Here is a 23,513-nt window from a genome sequence, read left to right on the forward strand (position 1 = left end):
GAAGTGTGTTCCTGTCTGCCGTGGCGATCTGTGCCAAGTCATTCCCAACAGAGACACTCGGCCCAGTCGGGACCACCCTGGTATAAAAGAGAGGAACAGGGCGAGGCTGTTTGGACTGACAGAATGATTGACTGCATCCTATCAGCTGCTGCTTCCCAAACATGCAGAGCTCTCATTTTAGATAGTGGCTGGTTGCCACCTGAGCACTTTGAAAAAGGGAAATGTTTGCTTTAATTTTATTTCAGCCTTTTTTTTCTGAATAAAAAGCAGCCAGAAGAGAACATGATGCAACTCGTGCAGGAGTCTCTCTGCTCTTTGTCATGCTGTAGAGGGTCATGTCAGAAGTCTCTTCCTGTTAAAGGGTGTCAGCACCCAGGGGAACGATGAGGATACCATTCAGGGCACTTTGAGACATTTATTAAAGGCCAGAAACGTGTGAGGACATGAGAGAGGCCACGGACATAGCAGTAAGTGTTTGCTTTGGTCCCAGTGTGAGCTTTGCGTATTTTTCTTTCAACAGTGACCAGTTGGAGCGAAGCTTTACAAACCAACCTCTGTGAAAGGGGTCATCGCAACTGCTATACCTGGACTTTTAAGGAGAGAAATCTAAATAAATGAATGCTACTTATATAAAATTATTAATAAAACCTAAGAGAGTTGTTGCATTGTTTTTTGCTATGCATGTGAAGCTGAAACAAAAAAATGCATTGTAAGCAAGGGGAAAATGCGGTTTATTTTAAACATGGAAAGTTCTTCCAAGAAAGACACAGCTTGTTACTGTAAAAATGCCTGCGTGAGATCAGCTGAAGAACACACTCCTGCTCCGTTCTGACGGACGGAGCAGAGAGACACAGACACGATTGGGATTTAAATGTTTTATTTGGGTAAAGCTGAAGTTGAGGGATAAAAAAGACCCACCGGTGACTCCATCCAGGCAGTGAGATCCCTAAAACACGCACAAGGATTTATTTTCATCAAATTATTTTCCACAGAACTGTTATTATAGTGAATCAGATTGGCCATTAGTATGCATCTCCTTCCCTGCCAATAGTCAACATTTTTTCTCAGACTTGATGGAATGCTTAAACCTTTAAGAATTGTTCATTCCAAACTGCTGTCATTGTTTCAAAGCCCGTTTCACTACAAGCCAACTACTCCGCAGGAACAAAGTTCATCCGATATCCAACATTGCCAGTGGATTAAAATGTTTTCCACCCCCTGGAATAATATGTGATCTTGTTGCAGTCATTATAAAATCCAGCAGCAACATTTTTTCTGTCAAAATAAACACTGCAATGATCAAGAAGCTCTTCCATGAAAGTAAATACATAATGTAACAGTTTTCTATTGAAACTCGTGTGCACACCCTGTATTCATTACCAGAAATGAAAACCTTCCATTCTCTGTTTTTGTGCACGGATCGAACATGACATATCGGAGGCAGTTATGCAACTAAAGAAGTTTTTGGCTGTTTGCAGCGAATGAGACTGAGCTATTTTCTGTTTAGGTTTGTGATTAACTGCACTCAGGTGTCCTCCAGATGCGGCTTGGCCTCAGACCTACACTTTGAGCACATTTTTGATCAGTTCACCAACATAAAAGTGCCCCATACAACACTATCTATCATCTAAAGCGATGACTCAGTAATCTATTAAGTAGATAGGACTTCTTGCTGCAAACATGGATTTATTCGTTGTGCTAAATGGTGGACAGATGGTTGAGACTATGCAAACAATCGCAACCAGCGATTACCAAACTATTACCGTATTTTCCGGACTATAAGCCGCTACTTTTTTCCCATGCTTTGAACCGTGCGGCTTATAATGAGGTGTGGCTTTACTGAAGATTTTCCTTCACCTGCCAGGGGGCGCTTTAGCAGAAAGTGAAACAGGTGGAAGTCAAAAGTGGAAATTGAAGAAAGTGCTCATTTTAATTTAGCACATGCAGCAGCCGGCCGGACGAAGATTTATTTTCAAATCCATACCCCCTCATCATGGTGACTACATGTGTGAGTTCATATGTTGCCACATTTAAGTTGAAGGCCATCGATCTGGTAGTAAAGGAGGGAAACAGTGCTGCTGCATGTAAGCTTGGCATGAATGAATCCATGGTTCGGCGCTGGAGACGGCAGCGGGAAGAACTCATTCAAGCCAGCTTCACCCGGGGATGATGACAGCAACACGGACAGCGACACTGACATTAACACAGAAAAGGTATGTGACGAAGCTCTTCTGAGGCTGTTCAATTCCGACACTGAAGAAGAGGACTTTAATGGCTTTAGTGCGCAAGAGGAAGATGAGAGCGAATGACTTCTTCTGGTAGGCAAGTGTGTTTTATTTAATAACCAGGCGTGTTTTGTGTGCAGTTTTTATTTTCTAATCATCCGGGGCTCATTAATGCTGTGTCAGCGCTGTTCTTTTCTTCTAAACATGCAAATTACCTGTAATAACGTGTCAGTTCTGTTTTTATTTTATAACCATCCAGAAATATGAATGCTATCAGTGCTGTTTTCTTTTCTAAACTTGCAGGCACGTTCACCCGTGTTTAAAATTTGTTTTGTTGAATTAAAACAACAACGAAAAACCTCCATGTAGCGTCTTTCTGTCTAATTATCTAATGTTATGGCCATACATGCGCTGTGCGCCGGAGACCTGCATGTGGCTGCTGCGCCGCGGCTTGTATTTGAGTGTGGCGTGTGTGTGTAGAAAACCTTTTTTTTTTTTGTTGGTGCGGCTTATATTGAGGTGCGCTCTATAGTCCGGAAATTACGGTAAATGGTGAGAAAGAAACAACGAGGAGGTGGAAACAATAGAACTTTACCATAACAAACTTTAATACCAACAAAGCCTTCAGGGCAGAAACGTCGTCATCGTCTTCCTCCCGCTTATCCGGGTCCGGGTCGCGGGGGCAGCATCCCAACTAGGGAGCTCCAGACCGTCCTCTCCCCGGCCACCTCCACCAGCTCCTCCAACAGGACCCCAAGGCGTTCCCGGACCAGATTGGAGATGTAACCTCTCCAACGTGTTCTGGGTTTACCCGGGGGCCTCCTGCCGGCAGGACATGCCCGAAACACCTCCCCGGGGAGGCGTCCTGACCAGATGCCCAAACCACCTCAACTGACTCCCTTCGATCTGGAGGAGCAGCGGTTCTACAGCGAAGTCCCTCCCGAATGTCCGAGCTCCTCACCCTATCTCTAAGGCTGAGCCCGGCCACCCTATGGAGGAATCTCATTTCGGCCGCTTGTATCCGCGATCTCGTTCTTTCGGTCATTACCCAAAGCTCATGACCATAGGTGAGGATTGGGATGTAGATCGACTGGTAAATTGAGAGCCTGGCTTTCTGGCTCAGCTCCCTCTTCACCACGATGGATCGGCTCAGCGTCTGCATCACTGCAGACGCCGAACCAATCCGCCTGTTGATCTCCCGATCCCTCCTACCCTCACTCGTGAACAAGACCCCGAGATATTTAAACTCCTCCACTTGAGGTAGGACCTCTCTCCCGACCCGGAGTTGGCAAGCCACCCGTTCCCGGTCGAGAACCATGGTCTCAGATTTGGAGGTGCTGATCCTCATCCCAGCCGCTTCTCACTCGGCCGTGAACCTACCCAGCAAGAGCTGAAGGTCAGAGCTGGATAAAGCTAGAAGGACCACATCATCCGCAAAAAGCAGAGACGAGATTCTCCTGCCACCAAACTCAACACACTCCACACCAGGGCAGAAACACCAATGGTTTTGTTTCCACTTTGACTTACTTTACTGGACAACAAAATAATGTGTTCATTTTCCGAAAGTGACTTAAAATATTCTGAATCGATGTTTGAAACAGCAAACAGACACCAGAGACCATTCCATTCTTTATTTGCCCAAAATCAAATCCCTTGCAAGGTTACACACTTTCCATATACAAAACCGGGCAGAGAACAAAATGTGCACAATTTCCAGCCAATTTTTAAAATTGAAATGTATCTAAACATCCCCGACTCAAGGCCTTTCAACAAGCCTTGTGTGTTCTTATCTTATCTAAAGTTAAGGAGAAACCGTTGAAGGACAGTTTTATGAAATATCGTTTTGCTAACCTCCCCCTATCGTTGTTTCTGTTGTCATCTTCTATTTTTCTACCCAGCTGTCTCTTTCTGTTATTCATTGATTTACTTCTTCCTCATATAAACATCGGTTTGAACAGTTCCAAAACACTCCACGGGGGAAGGATGATGTGCACTTATTGTGCGGGGGAAGCACCTCAGCATTTGCAGAAAGAACATTGGCTCAGTCAGATCATGTAGTCAAAGCACTCTAATGACCAAGTGATAAAATACAACAAGTGTGAAAACACAAGATACATTGCAGTAATTTGGGCAAAATTGTTAAATAAATTACTTTTCTGCAATGTTTGCCGTTTGTCACGCCCAGGGCAAGTTACAATCAGAAGTTACTTCCTGACAGTTGGGCTGTCTTCTTGGACTTGCTGTTCAGAATGATAAGCAAAGTCATGAGGGTCAGCATCATAAGTAAACTCACCTCCACTGGCACTTGAGGTTGTGCAGCAGCATGTCTGTCTGCAGGCTTATTAAAACTTGGCTCTCTAATGAACAGTTGCCCTTGAAGCCTGCTGAGTGCTTATTACTACCCAGGAGACGTGGCTCTGGAAGCATAAGTGCCTCTCTTCCTGCTCCCTACCGAGCACTTGGTATAAGACTCAGCTGCTCCGGCAGGCTGGGGTAGAGTCATATGAAATGCTTTTACATTACATTAAACTGGAATGTTAACAAACGACAGTCCATGGAATATATTCTGTGCTTGTTTCTCCACCTCCGTCTCATGCACTATTTATCAAGCTGCTTTCTATAGTTTTACCCCCAACATTGTTGCCCCTGGTGATTCAGATCCCACTGCGTCAACACAGGAAAGCAGGAGGGGGGGGGAAACTAATTGAGATGCTGATTTCTTATACAGTATAACAACTAATTTGTTTGCATGAGAATTCCGGACAAAACTGTGTGGGCTGTAGGCAAGAGTTGCGCAATAATAAGTGAGGTTCAAAAGCTCCCTCAGGAGTGTGATTTACGAGCTGGTCAGTAAGGCGAGACGTCCAGGAATTAGGGCTAATTAAAAGACACAAATCTGTCTAAAATAACAAGAGCACGCAGGGAACAGGTAGAAAAAGGCAGCAACAGGGGTGGTTTGAGTTAAGAACAGAAAAACCTAATGATGAGTTGAAGAAACTGGGGAGTATTTATACAGGGATGGATGATTTTTCAATGAGAGTAGCTGGGTGTATGAACTAATGGAGAACAGGTTTGGGTTAGGGTTGTACACACACACTGTATTGTTCAGTGTTGGGGAGTAATGGAATACTTGTACCGTCGTTACATATTTAGAATACTAATTATGAGTAACCGTACTCCGTTACAGTTACTATTTTTAAACATGGTATTTAGAATACAGTTACTTTCATAATACCAATGAAAAACTTGTGTGTTTTCCTAGCCTTGGCTTGCAAGCCGCCCTATTTATTTAAATACGTAGTCTGGCCACCGTCCATTGACGGCTCTCAGCTGTGGGTTGGGATCTACGGTTGTCTTTTAAACTGTCTCTGCATGCTATTGGTTAACAAACAACAAGACGTACTCACCGCTACAGATGTCAGACAACGAAGCAGTCCAACATGCTCTGTCAAAGAAGATGCAAATATCCTTTTCCTGAATTAACCTCTATCTGCTCTTGGCTAAAAGAAAAGTCCAAGTCAAAATGGTTCAAAGTTGATGCCAAAGCCATTTTGAGCTGCAGCCATATTTGTTTTTTTCAGTGACATCCAGCCCACCAACAGAGATTTGTGATTGACCCACAAAACCAATAGAGCACTGTGATAGGACTGCTAAGGATGCCAGTCAGGGCTCACGGGGCAGTCCACAATACACTGTCAAAGAAGATGCAACCTCCTGCCCACCAAACAAATGGAGCGCTGTGATTGGACTGGCACCAGACATCCAGGGCTGCTTTGGGGCTTTGGTTCCAATATTACAGGCAACAATGCTGTTCAAGCACTTTTCCACTTGTTTAATACAGAAACAGAAATATAATTCATTGACACTTTGATAAATGAAGGAACAAAAATAATTTGACTGTTTTGTTTATTTTTTCCCACTGAGTACATAATGTTTAGAATTAATATGCCCTCTGTTTTCTGCTGGAGTAGCTACCAAAATATTTAATAGATTAAAATGCTGTTTTTAAGGGTGAGTATTCCAAGCATTTAGAATACAGTACCAGGATTAAACAACACTGTATATATGTGTAATTGTCTAAATATGCACCATCTCTAAGAAGAATGTTACACAAAATGTAGATGGCTCAAATAAAACATCATAATGAATGGGGCAGTTTTCACTAACATCTGTAGGAGGCCTTGCTTTCTAGATACCCTACGGGGCTTTAGCAGACAGGTCATCATAGTCAGAAAGGCTTCCTTCCTGGATCTCACACAGCTCCTCCCTTCATCCCCATGTCATAGCTCCCATGCTCATAACAAGGTTTCATTGATGCAGTGAGTTTTAGACCTTGATGATGCAGTTGGTGTTACCCTGCATTGACCCCAGTGCTGGAGGAATGTCCAGCCGATGTTGGTTATGGATAATTAGCAGAAGACTATAGCAGAAATCGTTTTACCAGAGAGCTAAGTATTTGTCCTTTGTAAATCGAACATAAGTCTGGCCAAGCTGGTTTGTTCCGACTAAATGGACTATAAGGAAAAGGTTTAATGGAGTGAAAAATAACAAATTTTTCATGCTTAATAGGAAACTATTCAGGTTAATTTGACATCATGCAGAGGATTAAATCGCATCATAACTTCCCGGAGTTCAGCATTTGTGTCATGATTTAGATTTTTGCCATGCCATGTCAGATGCTTAAAGAGCAAGTTTCCCCAAACTAACTGTTAATGCTGATAAACTGTTTAAATGAGCATATTCATGTTGTAGACATGTGTAGTCATTATTTGGCATTTTAGTATGTCTTGTTAAAATTTTTGTCTAAAACCGTCAGTGTAGCTCCCACTGCTGCTTAAAAGCCTTCTCTACATTTGACTTTGAATTAGCCATTGCTATTATCTACGTTAGCTAGTGTTTCCGACATGGCTGCACTGCACTAGTTTGCAGCTGAGTCTTAGCCATGCCTCTGGCTGGCTTGGCCACTCACGACCCGATAAGAAACTAAATGGCACAGAGCCACACTTTAACAGTGCCGTCCTGTTGGTCCACCAGGAAATCCCTTCTTTTGTCACACTTTTCAAACAGGAAGTGTGGACACAGTAAGACTCTGGTAGGGGGGTGACTATCTCTTTAAAAGGGACGCATTATGACTATTTTTTCTTAAGTTAAGCTATTTCTGTGGTCGATACAAAATATGTTCATTAAGTTCAATGCCTGAAATCCTTCTTACTTAAAATTGGTTCAACTGTTTTATTTTTGATAGTTCCTGTACCTTCCAGAGCCGTATCAAGGCTCTCTGGAGCTGGACACGACCACCCATCCCCTAATATCCAGGAGGGGCTCGGAGTAGATGCACTGTACCTCCAGTAGCAGCACTCTCTTGCTCATAAGAGGTGGTTCTATTCTAATTTCCACGTTTGTGACACCATAAACTAGAAGTTTTAGAAGAAAAATCATTTTTAAAACCAAACACGGACAAAAAAATATTTCATGTTTAAATGGCCCTTATTTGGCCTGTATTTGATATAGTGCCTTCTAGATTTCTATGACCCCCAAGGCGCTTTACAACACAATCAGTCATTCACCCATTCACCCACACATTCACATGCTGGTGGGGATGAGCTACGATGGGGCTCACTGACGGAGGCGAGTCTGCCGTACACAGGTTCCACCGGTCCCTCCGACCACCACCAGCAGGCAAGGTAGGTTAAGTGTCTTGCCCAACGACACAACGACAGTGACAGACTGAGCGGGGCTCAAACCTGCAACCTTCCGATTGCGGGGCGAGCACTTAACTCCTGTGCTACTGTCGCCCATAACGGCAGTGGAGACCCACATTGTGGAACATAAGGATGCAAAAGGTGCATTTTGCACAATATGTCCCCTTAATTATGTATTTTCGCTTTATATCCTCTCACCATCTATGCTTAGACGTTGTTCACTTGTCAGTCTTACTCAGCCCACCTGGGCTGTGCCTAACTGTTTCCCTGTCTCACCTGTGTGCAACTTTACATAGACTCTCCCCAGTCTCTGCCTGTTCCAATAGATATTTAGCATTCTGTCCTTGCTATTATTTATTTATTTGTTAGTTTGTTTTCAAGTTGCCAACCAAATTCAGCCATTGTGTAGTTTCTGGATCATCAGTGTTACCTATAGAGTTTTCTCTTCACTTGGAGTAGAGAAGAAGAGCTTATGTTCTAGTAGCTGCAACTGAAGTGAGCACCTGATAGCGGCTTGTAGCTGGCCAAGCGTGATTCTACTTGAGGACAAAAACAAGTAATAAAGAAATGCTGCATTTTTGTACAAAATACAATAAAACTGTCAGGAAATAGTCAGGGCCTAACTTTAGATTCCTAGCGTTTGTGTCTCATGCTGGGAAGCTTGTGTCATCAGTGAGTCAGACACCAAATGAGTTTATGCTTCATCCATTCCCAGCAGCAAACGTATACAGAACATAACCGGGATTAGTCAACCAGTTGTAGTCTGTTAGAAAAACAACCGACTGTTTAGGAGATCTGTGTGTGTGTGTGTGTGTGTGTGTGTGGTTGTGTGTGTGTGTGCGCGTGTTGATTGAAGGGCTAAAAATACACCTAAATGTTACATAACTTTGTACAATCTTGAACAAAATCAAAGTGCAGCACATTTCCTGATTTAGAAATACTTTTTACAAATCTATAAAAATAAATTCACAAGTGATTTTTAATTTAAATATATAAATGGATTAAGCCGATTAATTGCCAACTATTTCTCCACTTCAGTTTAGTGCCAGACAGTTTGGCATGAACTCAGAGCTTCCTGTCTCAACTTTTCCCCAATTTCTAAAATACCTCCACTAATTCTGTCTGCATTGTTGTTGATTTCTCTCAACAAAGTAAGATCCATTTTTGAGGACGTGTGCAAAACAGATTGGTTTTAGTGGTTTTTGGGGGACTACGGGATAATCGCAGTAAATATTCATCTCTAGCGTCTTGGTGAAGTTCCTAATGTGGAACATGCTTGACCTTAATTTTCCATGGTGGGTTGGTAGAGACACCGTGAAATAAAGTGAATGGAGACCGAAGCTGCAAGGCTCACTGCCATTTATCACGCCAGTCAAGACTCAGAAGTAGAGTGGGTCCAGTGAGTGCCTTATAGCCAGGTCACGGCCCGGAGAATGGGGAGGAGTAAAACCCCGGGGGGGGGGGGGGGGGGCTGGACCAGATGCAAAAGAGGCATGCTGATTTGAGGGTGAGAGGACAGAAAAATTGAAAGGGTGGAAAGAAATTATGTGGAAAGTGAAAGAAAGCTCAGTCTGAAAAGCCAGATTGATTGATCACACACAACAACGTTCCCCTCTGTCTTTTATTTTGTGATCTAAATACTCAGAATTTACTAAATGTGTGTCAGAGAGGTCATGCCTCACTATTGTTGTTTAGTGTGACTTTCGCTGTGACCGATTTGGCTCAGAATAATTTTGCTCATGTCTGGCCAACACCCCTAAGTCTTTCAAGAAAGTTATTCATGTGACTCCATTGGGATTTGATGATAACCCACCTTTTAGACCTAATCCAGACATCTGAATTACATTTAACTTCTTAAGACATTATTGTGAATCTCAAGATTATAGAAGCAACACATACAGATGTAAAAATGTGTTATTCTATTCTTCTTTATGAATGTCGGAAAAGGGTGGGGTAGAGTGGGTAGAATGCCTTCTCCAGGTCAGGGATGAGGTCCTGCCCCAAATGGAGGAGATTAGGTGTCTCGGGGTCTTGTTCAGGGAAAGATGGAGCACAAGATCGATGGGCGGATTGGTGCTGCATCTGCAGTGATGCGGGCAATGTACGGTCTGTTGTGGTGAAGAGAGAGCTGAGCCGGTGTCGGTACCAGATCGGCTCGGGGTCCTGCGTCTGCAAATTATGTCTCAGTAGATGATTGGCTGAACATAAGACTTACGGAAGTTACGATACCGCTTCATAAAAGTTACGTTAGCATGTTGACAATGGTGATTTTGATTGGTCAGCACAAATTCATGGTTGTAGTCATAGCGGTTGTAGTCCTGTAGTCCAAAAATCAACACTTTTCTGAGAAAATATGTTTGAATTTCCAATGGAAATGTAAAATAAAAGCAAAGATATCAATTGATAATCGGTAACCCTCAAAAGCTCTTGATTTTGATGAAATGGGGCAAAATAAAATATAAGAACTTTATTGAAAAGGCACCAAACAACATTTTGAATGAATGAATGAATGAATGAATGAATGAATCAATCAATGTTTTACACAACTAAGAAAAAATCCAGACAAATTCCACATTCATACAAACAGATATGGCTTCACACAAAAGAACTGTTGTCTTTTTTGGCAGTCTGATGTTGGTTTTATGGAGTTTAACATTCTTTACAAAACAAAAATAATATGGTGTTTTATCAACAAATTACAATTACAAAGAACACATTTAGGTGGTAACAAGCAAGAATTTATTAGCAAAACTGCTGATGTCTTTCTAAAACTTAAGTGTGAAAGCCGAGTGGATTTGCCAAAATGGGACGTCATCAGCAGGTGCAGGACCCCGGGCCGATCCGGCAGCCTGAACAGATCTGGTACCGACACTGGTTGATCTATGTTCCAATGCTCACCTTTGATCACAAGCTTTCGGTAGTGACAAAAAATTTAGATTGCGGATAGCGGACGAAATGAGTTTTCTCCACAGGGTGGCTGGGCTCTCCCTTAGAGATAGGGTGAAAAGCTTGGTCATCTGGGAGGGGCTTGGAGTAGATCCCCTGCTCCTCCACATCAATAGGAGCCAGTTGAGGTGGCTAGTGTGTGTAGTTAGGATGCCTCCGGGACGTCTACCTGGTGAGGTTTTCTGGGCATGTCCAACTGGGAGGAGACCTAAAGAAAGACCCAGGACACACTGGAGGGACTATGTCTCTCGGATAGCCAGGGAACGCCTCGGAATTCCCCTGGAGGAGCTGGCCCAACTGGCTGGGGAGAAAGAAGTCTGGGGCTCCCTACTTAGGCTACTGCCCCTGCGACCTGAAATGGATGGATGTCTTCATCCAGTTCCCCACTTCTTATCAGCGTGTCTTAAAAGTTTCTCAGCCATACAAGAGGATTATAGGAACAGTCTCACTGTGCCAACTTACCTGCAAAATGACCTGCAGAAGGTGGACATAAAAACATCTCCTAGTTGAGGGTTTTACACCTAAAGAGTTTAATTTCTAAACGTTCCTTGTTGCAGGCAGAAAAAAAAACCTTTAAATTATCACTACACACCCAAAATAGGAGAGGGGATCATTCAGCTGTGAACTTAAGCAGTGAAAACATAATGTTAGTGCTTTAACATACATCAAAATCTTTGCCAATGGTGCAAAAGCCCATTTAACAAGTTCCTGGATCGCTTCAGTGTTTGAAAGTGAGAATGAGGATGATAGATTTTCCCTTTGTTTTATGTGTGACAAGTGCTGTGTATGGCTTGCATTTACACTGTGGCGGTTTAGAAACTACATGTTGATTGTCAAGGCTGTTCTTTCAAACCTTCCAACCCTTCAAAAAAGACCAAATAGAAGAGTTTGACTTAATTCTATAAATGAGATGATAGTACTTTATTCTTGCAAGGAAGCACCCTGTAATGACCGGCCAAAGAGCTGCAGCTTAAACAGTTTCTTGTTTCGCGAAGGCCTGTTAAATGTTCAACCTGTTACAATGCATGAATGCAGCCCAAAAGGAAAAGCTGTCATTCATTTTCTGTACCAGCTTTACCCTGGGTTGCACGGACTGCTGTCAGAGGTGGGATACACCCTCAACAGGTTTCCAATCCTCCACAGGAAAAGCTGTCACAGTCAATGAAAACAAAAAATTATAAAAAAAAAAGCAAACCTCAAATTAATAAAGCAAATTACTTCAGTTTTTACAAAGTATTTCTTTGCCAAAAGCAATTCCCCTTTTCCACATTTCCCCCTGGCCCAGTCGGGACAATGTCACCATTATGTTCACTCCAGGGGAAAAAGAAAGGAGAGCTTAGGGGCTTTGATACAAACAGCAAAAAGGTAATGAAGAGATTGACATTCCTAGTTGGTGCCCCATTGAAAGTCATCACAGAGACTGATTCACATGGATCACTTAAAATTCTGGTGGCAGGGTTAAAAATACCCTCTTGATTCTTACCGATAATGGGAGCCCTACATTCTGGGTGTAATGATACTGTTTGGCTTTCTAATGAGTACACTTGAACTCTGACCCTTCACCCGCTCGAAGATGATGAGACAATGGCTCTTAACTGAAAGAGTGTTGGGTTAGGGTTGGTCCGTGAGGTGGTTGGTCCAGCTTCAAATGAGCTGCTTCACATCACATATTACAATCTTTACAAGCTGCTCACAGTGTGCAAACACAAGACTTGGATCTTGTTATTGTCTCTAACACGGTCCTGTGCTTTGTATGAAATGTGTAACGCAATTATATTTCTAAAGCATTTGTGAGATGATAGGAGTGGCTTGGTTTTTATGCCAAAGCTTTCAAAAGACTCTTTGTATAGAAGCGTTGGTCATGGCCAAAGACGTCCTCCTGGTATTTATTCTAGAGTTCCTCCAGATGCTGCAAACGGAATCAACTGGGACTACGTTAAAATTCGGTTTTAAAACGGGGATAGCAGCTCCACAGATCATTAGCAGTTCCCAAAAGGAGAACTTGGAATGGAGGTTTCTCTTCCTGTTTTCAAGGTGTGTATTTAAGACTCAGCTCTACTAAAAGATCTTTCATTAGGTCTACTTTAAAATTTTGAAAAATTTAAATCTCCATGAGGATAAATTGAGGTTAAGTAAAGCAGGAAACAGCAAATGTTTGAAGAAAGGCAGGGAAATTTCAAAGCTGGGTCTGTTTTGTATGTGGGTTCAGAGCGAGCCAACTTCATGATTTTCCCCCACAAAATAAATCACATTCTTTGGCTAAAAACACTCCACAAGCAAGAGTTCAGGGTCAAAACTGACCTGCCTTTCCAGGAAGGCAGCAAAACAAACTATTTCAGGGATCAATGATGTTTGCAGTGGATTAGGTTTACTTCATTTAAGCACAGATTGTGCTCTGCAGCATTTTTAGAATAGACTAGAACAGAAAATACTTTATTAATCCGGAGAGGGGAAATCTGACGTCTAGGTGGCTCCCACACACAGAAAGATAAAAAACTGAAGGATAAAAACTTTTAAGGTTCTATTTTTCTTTTTTAGTGTGAACGAATAACAGATTTGAACTTCATAATTTAAGAGGTCTTTAAACGTTGAGTGAACAATAAAAGTAAAAGAATAAGCTGGTAAGTTAGTTTTCTTCCTTTAAAGATGTGGATAAATAAAAAAAAACTGTATTTTTTTCTAAACATTTTTAAGAAGGCTTTTGGGACCACTTTTGCCTTGCAGCTAAAATGTTGCATCTTCCCAGCTTTTGGCTTTCTGGATGGAGTTTGCATGTTCTCCCCATGCACATGTGAGCTTTCTCTATAGGTATTCTGGCTTCCTTCAGACTAAAAACATGCATGTTAGGTTAACTGGTGACTCTAAACTCTCCTCAGGCATGAATGAGTGTTTGTTTCTATGTGAAATGTCCAGGGTGTCCCCTGCTTCTTGCCCAACGAATGCTGCAGACCCCAGCTTCCCTCAACCCAACTGAGGATTATGCGGTTCAGTAAGTGAACACATTTTTTTTTGTAGAAATTGTGTGTTTAAGCCATGTTTAATGACCAGGAATAAAATTGAATGCTCCCTCCAGATGGGAGGTGAAGTTCTGCCTTGTAGGCAGGAAAGTTCTGGTATCTTAGGTACTGTTCATGGCAGATGTTTACCAATTGATCAGAGCTTTTGTCCTCATCAATGAGGTCATTACTCCAGTGTGTTGTGGTGAATAAGGAACAGACCCAAAACACAGCAGCATTCCGTGGTCCGGCCGTGTCTGCAGCTCACCGTTCCCCATGGAGATGGGCCAAATGCGTAGGACAATTTTCACCACACCACACCAGTGTGTGTGTGTGTGTGACAACTATGGGATTTTATTCTTTTTTTAATCATTTAACCCTCACCTGAGGTCACAACACCTGGATTATGATCAAAAAACTAGATCTATGTGACCTGGCATTGAGTTAATGGATGAATGCATGGATAGCTGATTGACATGCATAAACAATAAACAAACAGATACAGCAGCCAATTTGAAATATGTATTTTACTTCCTAAAAGCCATTTTCATTTGTTTTTCCACATATCTTTTTATTCCAATAGCACCCAAACAGGAGGCTTCAATTGTAATGCATGAGCTGGCTACATACTGAACCTGTATCCCAGATAGATAAGCTGTAGAATTGTTGTACAGGCTTGCATGATTTTTGATAAACTGTTGATGTTGATGCTACATCTAAACATTTTTAAGATAGTTATTGTCCCAAGGCCAGAACAAACACATGTCCTGTTCATCATGTCTGAGACCTTGAGAATCTCTGTGCCTCTTGGTTCTTTAACCTAGCCTGGCAAGCCAGACTAAATAAATATATTGTTTAGTCTAGCAACACTCCATTGATGGTTCTTGGTCGTTGGGCGGGTTCTACCATTGTCTTTCAAACAATCTCTGCATACTACTGGACAATGAACAACGTGACGTACTCACCGCAATGAATGTTGGTAAACAAGTCAGTCCGCTGTTAAAGAAGGTGAAAATACATCCTTTTTCTAAATAAAAGACTTAATTGCATCTATCTGCTCTTGATTTTAATGAAGCCAATCTAGTCTAAATAGTCCAAAATTGATGTAAAAGGCGTTTCAAACGAGCTGTCACCATCTTGTTCCACACTGTTGCATCAACTCGCCCACCAAACCAAATGAGCGCCATTGGCCCACAAAGCTGATAGAGCACTGTGATTGGCCCACCATTGTGGATTCTATAGGGAGCCTAAGTCACTTCCGCATCACGGGTCCCCAGAAGAAAGAAAAAAATGAATGCAAGTCAATGGGGCTAAAAACGCTATTTTCTAATTCTGTTTGTTTTGTGCCATGGATTTCACAGATGATGTCCGTGAATTTTAAAGATGCGTTTTGATACCAAGAACGCGCTTATTTTCAAATGGGGGGAACGGTATTTTAGGTTTTGTGTGAAAATAAGTCCAGAACTAAAAATGCGCTTGACGAAAGTGATGTCATCGAACCAGACACGGAGGAAACTGAGGGAAAATGGCTGTAAGTTCAACGAACTTCCCACAGGAGGAAATAACCACCATAAAAATGGCTATTTGGTAAGTAGCAGCTACGTTAGGGGAGAGGAGATTATGTGGTGACGTCACATGTGTAACGTGGCGATTTCTGGTGTGTAGTCATGCTAATTACAAACTTTTACAAGCTAATAAATCTCAAAGTACGTGACTGGCATGGTGAAAACACCCATCATTACTTTTCATTTAAATTGCAGTACAACATATGTGTGATCCAGGGTGTTAGGCAAAGCGGATTAGAAAATAACGTTTTTAGCCCTGTTGACTTGCATTCATTTTTTCGTTCTTCCGGTGACCCATGGTGTGGAAGTGATTTAGGCCCCCAATTGCTTTGAAACCCCAATAGAGAGCGGCGATTGGCCCGCCCGAATGCTGCTAGGGGCTGCAGAGGTTCCAAGGAAGTGTTCCTAGACCAAACTTTGCAGAGCAAGAATTTGGTCTATAGCAGGGGTGTCAAACTCATTTTAGCTCAGGGGCCACATTGCGAGAAATCTAGTCCCAAGTGGGCCGGACCGGTAAATTAAAAACAACTTCAGATTGCTTTCTTTGTTTTAATACAGCCAATATAAAACAAGACTGGAGCCTGAGGACAGTGTATCCAAAATGGTACAAGTACAACACCTGAAGTGTACTTGAAAATTTGAAAAAAAAAAAAAATCAATCAATAAAAAATACAGTCCTTAGTGATTAAAAGAGCTTACAGATCACATGGCTAGATCAGTTTCATGCAGCACTTAAAGTATATTTGACTCATTTTACTTTACATCATTTAGCTTTCACCAGCACATCAATATCAGAAGTCACATCCTGAGTGGCGGCCAACTTCAGGATGTGATTCAAGTTCTTGTTTGAGCCTTGAGCGCAGCTTTGTTTCATTTATACTCATTACAGAGAAAACTTGCTCACAAAGATAAGTTTATTTTCACTCTACATTGTAAAGTATGAAAAAAAAGTTTACACAACCATCTCGCGGGCCGGATTTAACCCGCTTGCGGGCCAGATCCGGCCCGTGGGCCGCATATTTGCCACCCCTGGTCTATAGGCTATATTTAACCTTTTTTCTAGCTGGAAGTTGGGATTTATTTTTAAAATAAACTGGATTTTGCACAAATATTATTTTACAACATTTTCTGGATGATACAGAAACACTTGGCTGCATGGTGGCGCAGTGGTTAGCACTGTTGCCTCGCAGCACGAAGGTTGCAGGTTCGAAACTCGGCCTTTCTGCGTGGAGTTGCGTGTTACTCCGCTTCCCCCACAGATCACAACATGCCCTATAGGTTATAAATTGTAAGTCGCTTGAGATAAAAGCGTCTGCTAAATAAATAAACATAAACATAAACTTGTTGAAAAATGAATAATCCCCCCCCCCCCCACCCCCCCGCGACCCTAAGTGGAAAAGCGGGTTCAGAAAATCGATCGATGGATGGATAGGTGGATTTGATAATAGCACAGAAAATATCTAAGTCAGTACGGTATGAAGCGTATTTTAAATATAGGGTAAAAATTTTATTCCAAGGCTGTTAAATGCCAAAAAGGTCAGGGGTCTGCACTGAAAGGTGTTTGGGATGAAACAGAAACAGATTAAGACACCCAGGAGAACTTTGCACTCGAGCTGCAGCTACATCATTAAGGAAGTCTGTCTCTGCATGAGTGATGTTGGACTCAGCTGGTCAGCATCCGTTTCAGAATCACAACGGATGCCGCAGGCATGCAGCCAGGATGGAGAGTGAGATAAATGTAACTTTTACGGTTTAGCGAATGGCTGACGAGCTGAGAGCAATGCTGCGAAGCTTGAGTGTGCCAACTGCCTTTGGTTTGTTTGAGATTTAGACACGCAGAGGGGAAAGTGATGATGCAGCATGCATGAGAAGGGATGTGAATGATCTGTTACATAACTTGGTCAGTTTTCCAAGATTTCAGCGAGAGTTTGATCAAGACCTTCCAAAGTACAGTAGACTTTATGAGCGAGGCTGCAAAACACTGCTGGTTTTATGAATTATTTAAAAGCTGCCTCGAATATTAGTAAATTAGCTGAATTACTCCAGCAATCAGAAATGTCAACTCTCTCAGGAAAACATCTGGAACTTGCACCAATCGTGAATTTTATGACATTGTAATAGTTTGTCAGTTCAAATAGAAACTGACGGTAATGATCAACGCAGCTGCATTCCTACAAAAAGAACTGCTGTTAAAGAGAAAGAAAAAAGTTCATGTAACTTGGCAGAGAAAGCGCGCGTGGCCACGCGGACCTGTGTGTGGAAGCAACACAAGGGGGTGTTACTTCTTGCGAAGCACAATCCCTGCAACAATTCCCAGTGACTTCAGATCCAAGGAGGTGGTGATATTCATGGGAGCACGGTTCAAACTCTCACTTGGAGCACAGCCTCAGCAGCCGCTCTCTTTGCGCCACTTCTGTTAGTCATAAACTCAAACAGATGGAGTGATCTTTGCCTAAAATAACTTTTTTCCTGCACTGGAAGAAGAAAGGGTGATTTTTTTTTTGTATTTTCCCAGCCTTGGACAGTTTTAAGTGCTGATTTGAGAACCTGAAGACATGAGTCTCACCTGAGAATAATGAAAAGGTGTCCAGGTGTCTTTCACTGCTGGGAAATGATGGGACCGTTCTGAGTATTTTATGTGAACACGTCGCATTTTTAACTTAGATTTTTTAATTTGCCAATATTTTACGCGCTAGTTTAAAATGAAGCGAGCAGGATTTGTTTTTGTGATGGTTTTATCCATGGTGCTCTCGCGGCTCGGTCACTGTCACAAGGAGACAACAGGTGGGAGGAAGGAGGGCGCCGGGGCAGACCAGGTGGAATGGTCTCAGGGAATCAGTCATGGTCATTCCTCAGGAGGATCACGGAGCGATGCGTCCTCGGAAAAATCCGGTGAAGCTTCTCCTGCGTCCAGCCAGTCCGGAGTTCGGGTCCGCATTTCCAGAGGAGCATCAGTCCATGAGGATGGCAGACACACATCCAGATCAGGTTCGGTTCATGGTGCTGTTTCCTCTGGAGCAGATCCTATCTCTGCGCCCCAGGACGGCGCGCAACGCGCCGCCAGACACCCGGTGAGCCAGCAGCAGAGAGTGAACCGCAGGCAAAGCAGCAAACCCAGCTCTGCAGGCGCAAGGAGACTTGTTGGGTAAGAGTGGAAGAAAACTGCTCCATAACTGAAACTAAATGTTTTACGCTCCTTTTGTCAAACTTTTTCGCTGCGTGCACGTTCACTCCAGCAGCAGCAGTACTGGAGGAATTTGTGTGACCTATTTTGCTGCAGCCTACACGAGTCCATGTGGTTTACTGTAATGTGGTGGATGCCCACTTTAGCAGAATCTTTCTTCCTGTAAGGAAAAACCAGCAGATGATGTAACAAGAAGCCACAAAGTACTCAGTATATACTATTAAATTGTCATCCAGACATGTATGTTTTAGGGCAGCCAAAATGCAATACACTAATCTGTGCTAGCTTTGTTATGGGGTCAGGGCAGGACAAGCAATGATTATGAGATTGAAGATTTTAATTATTTTATGTTTAAACTCAACCAGATATATGCAACACCACCATTTTATTTTTCCTTTTTTCCTCTCTGAGAAATCAACCCGTTTCCTTATTGGAGCTTCTTTTTGTTAAATGAAGCATCAACTTCTATTTCATCCATAGGAACACGATGAGGTGAACATTTGCATATGAATCAGAAAGGAATTAGCATAAACAAGGCAACGTGGAAAACATGTTTTTCCCCAAGAGAAAAATTACTAATTTATGAAGTTCTTTAACCCATTAAACCATTCAGATTAACTAAGTGATCTAAAAATGAAAAACAATAATAATCAATAGCAGTTTGGAAACAGGAGTTCCTATTTTAAAACTGCTGCATTTACTGATTTGCACCAGCTGGTGGCATAGTTGTGCTATTTAGTGGTTAATAAAACTCATGGAAATTAGAAGACTGACATTAAGTTTATCATGGTAAAAGCATTATTGACAAGGACAGAAGTGCACAGACCTGTTTAGGAGAAAATAAGTATTTTCTAACGTTCAGACATTTTATTCTTCTATTAGAGTCAATAACTTTCAATGGGAAAATGCACTGCTGTAAAAGCAGAGAAGAGCTGCTATGGGACGTCCTACCCTGGATTGTTTCGGGATCATATTTCAGAAATGTGTTTTTCAGCATGACTATGTAAGACCAAATGCACATTTAAAATTTTTCTAGCAGTAGAGTGTCTGACTTGGGACTGGGAGATTGGGGTTCAAATCCCAGTTGGGTCATACCAAAGACTTTACAAATAGGACCCAATGCCTCCCTGCTTGATACTCAGCTTTAAGGGGTTGGATTGGGGGTTGAACCACCAAATAGTTCCCGAGTGCAGCCACAGCTGCAGCTCACCGCTCCCTGCAGAGATGGGTCAAATGCAGAGATGTACTTTCACCAGTGTGTAACGTTGACTAATGGGACTTTAACTTCATTGTTTCTGTAAAAGGTTGGAGAAGAGGTTGATACTGAAACACAAATTTGATGAATTTGGATAGCCTTTACTTTTCACTTTAATCTTTTTGCTGCAAATGATTTTGAAGAAATCAAATTTTCAATCAAGAGAAGCCCAGCCCTTTGCACTGACACCATCAGACTAGTGCAGAATTAAACCCAACCTGCTGTCCTACCTTGCTTGAAACTGCTAAATTTAAACCAAAATGGCCTGAAAAGGGTTATTTTTCATCTAAGGAGCCATAAAATGTGTTACATAAATCTACAGGAACATTAGCAATCTGCTTGTTGATTTTAACAGGTTTTCTTCGTGTGTTTCAGAGAAATCACCTGCTACTTGTTAACGAAAGTGAATGTATGACACATTCCCTCTTGGAATTCCACTCAGCTTCTCCTATTTACCGTACCCCCAGCCCTGGCGGTGCTCATTTAACCACTCTTTACATTTCGGTTGACTCAGTGTGACTCTTTCTCTGTTTTTGTCGAACTGTCAGATCTTTGGGAAATGCTGATGACTCAGTGGTGAAAAGAATTTCCTCTCCTTTCAAATTATACAAGCTTAAAAAAAAGAGGCTAATTGTGCGTGCATGTATTTCTTTACCTGGATCATGAGAGTCATGTTGTATTAAGTCTTCATTACAGATATAAATCCCTTGATGGAATTTGTATGTGATGACTGAAATCTTTGGCACGGGCCTGGCCTGATGTGCATGATTTATGACAACAATAAGCTTGCCAGAAGGCCTGAATGACTGGATGTTATCTCTGTGACGCCTCTGTAACACCGGCAGTGTCTAATGAGTGCAGTCCATCTGGGGTCAATGAGTTAATCCCGGTTATCTTCTCAAATCGCCGTGAGTCAGACATCCACTTACTGTAATACCGTGCAAATTTAGATGAGGGGCACAGACCTGGAGTAGCTTTTGTGGTCTGCTGCCTTCTTATCTGTCTCACGACAAAAATTGGCCTGGAAAACAAGTGTGGAATAAGGAGTGCAAAGAATCCAGTTCAAACAGTTTTAAACGTGTCACTTCTCATTTGCTGTGTGATTTATAGAAGATGCGTGGTGTTTTTTCACGTCCCATGTGTCTCACCTAATTCCCCTAAGGCTCAAATAACTGTTCACTCACGATTCTTACATAACAAAACGGTGGGGTTTGTTAGTTAAGACAGAGATTTGTGACTTGCCCTGAACTATTTATCAAATAATGTGCAATTATAGCATCATTTCTATGGTGTTCACCTCCAGCTGCCTTAGATGGATTAGAAACTCAAACATACATTCACAACAGTTAGAGGCCCCTTTAATCGCAGTTTATCATTATAATAAACTGGTATTTGTTCATGTTTGTCTTAAAGATACAATAAAATAATTAGTCATTTTTTTGTATTTTTCATCTTTTGATCAGGCCTAATGTCTGTGGAGGCCACCAGTGCTGCTCTGGTTGGGCGTTGGCACCGGGAACCAACCGCTGCATAAAACGTAAGTATTATTTACAGTTTTCCGTGCACCAAACATAACATAAATAAGAATTTACTCTATAATCACACTATTAGTAATCACATCGAACACCAATAAGCATTGTTTTCATGTTTCTGTCCTCTTGCACCAAAATAGTTTGTTTAGCTATGAATAAATATGTGAAAATTTATTAAACAGTATAAGTGCTTATGAGCTCAGTCTCCAAAATATGCTTTATTGTGTAAAAACATATACGTAATGGGAAACTTTATTAAAGATAGATGAACTCAGTTTTGTTGCCATGATGCCAGCGGGAGTTACAAGTTGACTGTGAAATTATCCACATTTGTTTATTTTTTCTTTTTGATTCCAGCTTCAAATATTAGTAAAAACATTATAATGGACAAAAACTATTGTTGTGAAAAGAATTTAGTCACTTGCAAGGATGCTCTTATTTTTTTGACATCCTGTGTTTTAGAATGTTCGTGGCAGAACGAGGGCAAAACACAACAACAGCAAATTAAATGTCTTTAAAGTTGTTTATTTTTAAAATCGTGACATCCACGTTTGGTGACACAATGTCTAGTCATAATTTTTTTTGATGATGCTACTTCCATGCATCATTACTTTCTAAAAGAAAATCTTCCTGCTTGGACATCTAGGTTGCCATTGCAGGCTTCTATTATATGAGTAACATTTGATATATTTCCTACCCTAAATATGTTTGATGTTAGGCATTATAACGGTTTATATTGATTCTAAACAGCACCACCTGCTGTTTTAAACTAAATTAGATCAGTTAGACCACCTGATAGTTCCCGCGTAAGGCAGTGTCTGCAGCTCACCGCTCCCCCAGGGGATGGGTCAAATACAGGGAACAATTTTCATCACACACTAGTGTGTGACAATTAATGGGACTTTAATCTTTCATTTAAATGTTACTGCAATTATGCCATTATTATTTATTAATGTCATGTACATGGTAATTGGTTTACTCTGCTTCCAAAATGCATTGTTTGTGTGAGTATATGAAGTCCACAGTGTAATGGTAAGTTCTTTGCTATTGACCTATGACAGGCTGAGATTCCCATGCACGTAAGCTTAAAATAACAGTAAATGGTTTATAATGACCATCCTGCCATATGAAATAGCCCCATGAAGGTTTTCCTAGAGGGTTATTGCCCCCATGGTCACATTCATCATGTGCTGTTTTCCTTTTCCACTCATGTAAGATTCTCACTTGGAACTGACTCTGTTTTTTGACACAAGCCCATAATTATAGGTGTAACTGCCTTTTCTTTTCTTTGACCACGGCTGCACTGGTTTTACTAACTGGCAGGAGCACTAACAGTTGAATAATTATGAAGACGTAATTATTTAACATCAAACTAAGAGGCAGGTGTTTCCCCATCATCATAATTAATAATTCTGTTGAACTTACTTGTCGACTGTACGTCACATTTCAACCCTACTTTTATGACCGCCATCGTTTCCTGTAGGCTGAAATGACAGGTTGGAAAAGGAAGTTTGTAAAAGTTATCTTTAAATTTTACAAGTAAATTAAAGCGTGCTGCAAAAGACATTTTCTGAGCCGCCAGAGTACTTTGTTTTTATAAAAAAAAGTTGTTTACTGTTTTCTCTGTTCTGTCTCTGATAGTCATTTACCCATTTCACACATGCAAACACTTTTCATGCACATTTCGGCCGGTCCATTACGCAACAAGCCAAACTGGTCCCCACCAGTTAACACACACACACACACACACACACACACACACACACACACACACGCACACGCACACGCGCACGCGCACACACACACACGCACACGCACACGCACACGCACACACACACACACACACACACACACACACACACACACACACACTGCACTTAGAAAGGTGTAAATTACATTTAGCACGGATACACGGTTACCCAAGGCTAAAGAGTGGCTTTAATCTGCCAGAAAGAAGCAGGATTTTATCTGAGCAGGCCAGGGGTCTGTCCAATCATCTGGACCCCCTTACAGCTTCAGACTTGAGGCGATGCTAAAAAAGTTCCATAGTCGGCAAGGTGCCAACACAAAGGCTTCAGATTGGAAAAGACCCCACATATTAGTGGTGG

The 23,513-nt window shown here is 41.8% G+C and overlaps 1 protein-coding gene across 2 annotated transcripts in view; it reads left to right on the top strand.

Annotated features, from left to right (window-relative positions):
- Window positions 1-17,924: 17,924 nt before the first annotated feature.
- Window positions 17,925-23,513, top strand: part of LOC107392044 (latent-transforming growth factor beta-binding protein 2) — an 87,003-nt gene continuing 81,414 nt past the window's right edge. For both annotated transcript variants that reach the window (XM_015969616.3, XM_054741567.2), the window contains exons 1-2: window positions 17,925-18,579; window positions 21,337-21,410. In XM_015969616.3, coding sequence (XP_015825102.3) covers window positions 18,137-18,579; window positions 21,337-21,410 — 517 coding nt within the window. In that variant the 5' untranslated portion in view covers window positions 17,925-18,136. The remainder of the gene's footprint in view (window positions 18,580-21,336; window positions 21,411-23,513) is intronic.

The sequence above is a fragment of the Nothobranchius furzeri genome, chromosome 18 (genome assembly GCF_043380555.1).
Source record: "Nothobranchius furzeri strain GRZ-AD chromosome 18, NfurGRZ-RIMD1, whole genome shotgun sequence".
NCBI lineage: Eukaryota > Metazoa > Chordata > Actinopteri > Cyprinodontiformes > Nothobranchiidae > Nothobranchius > Nothobranchius furzeri.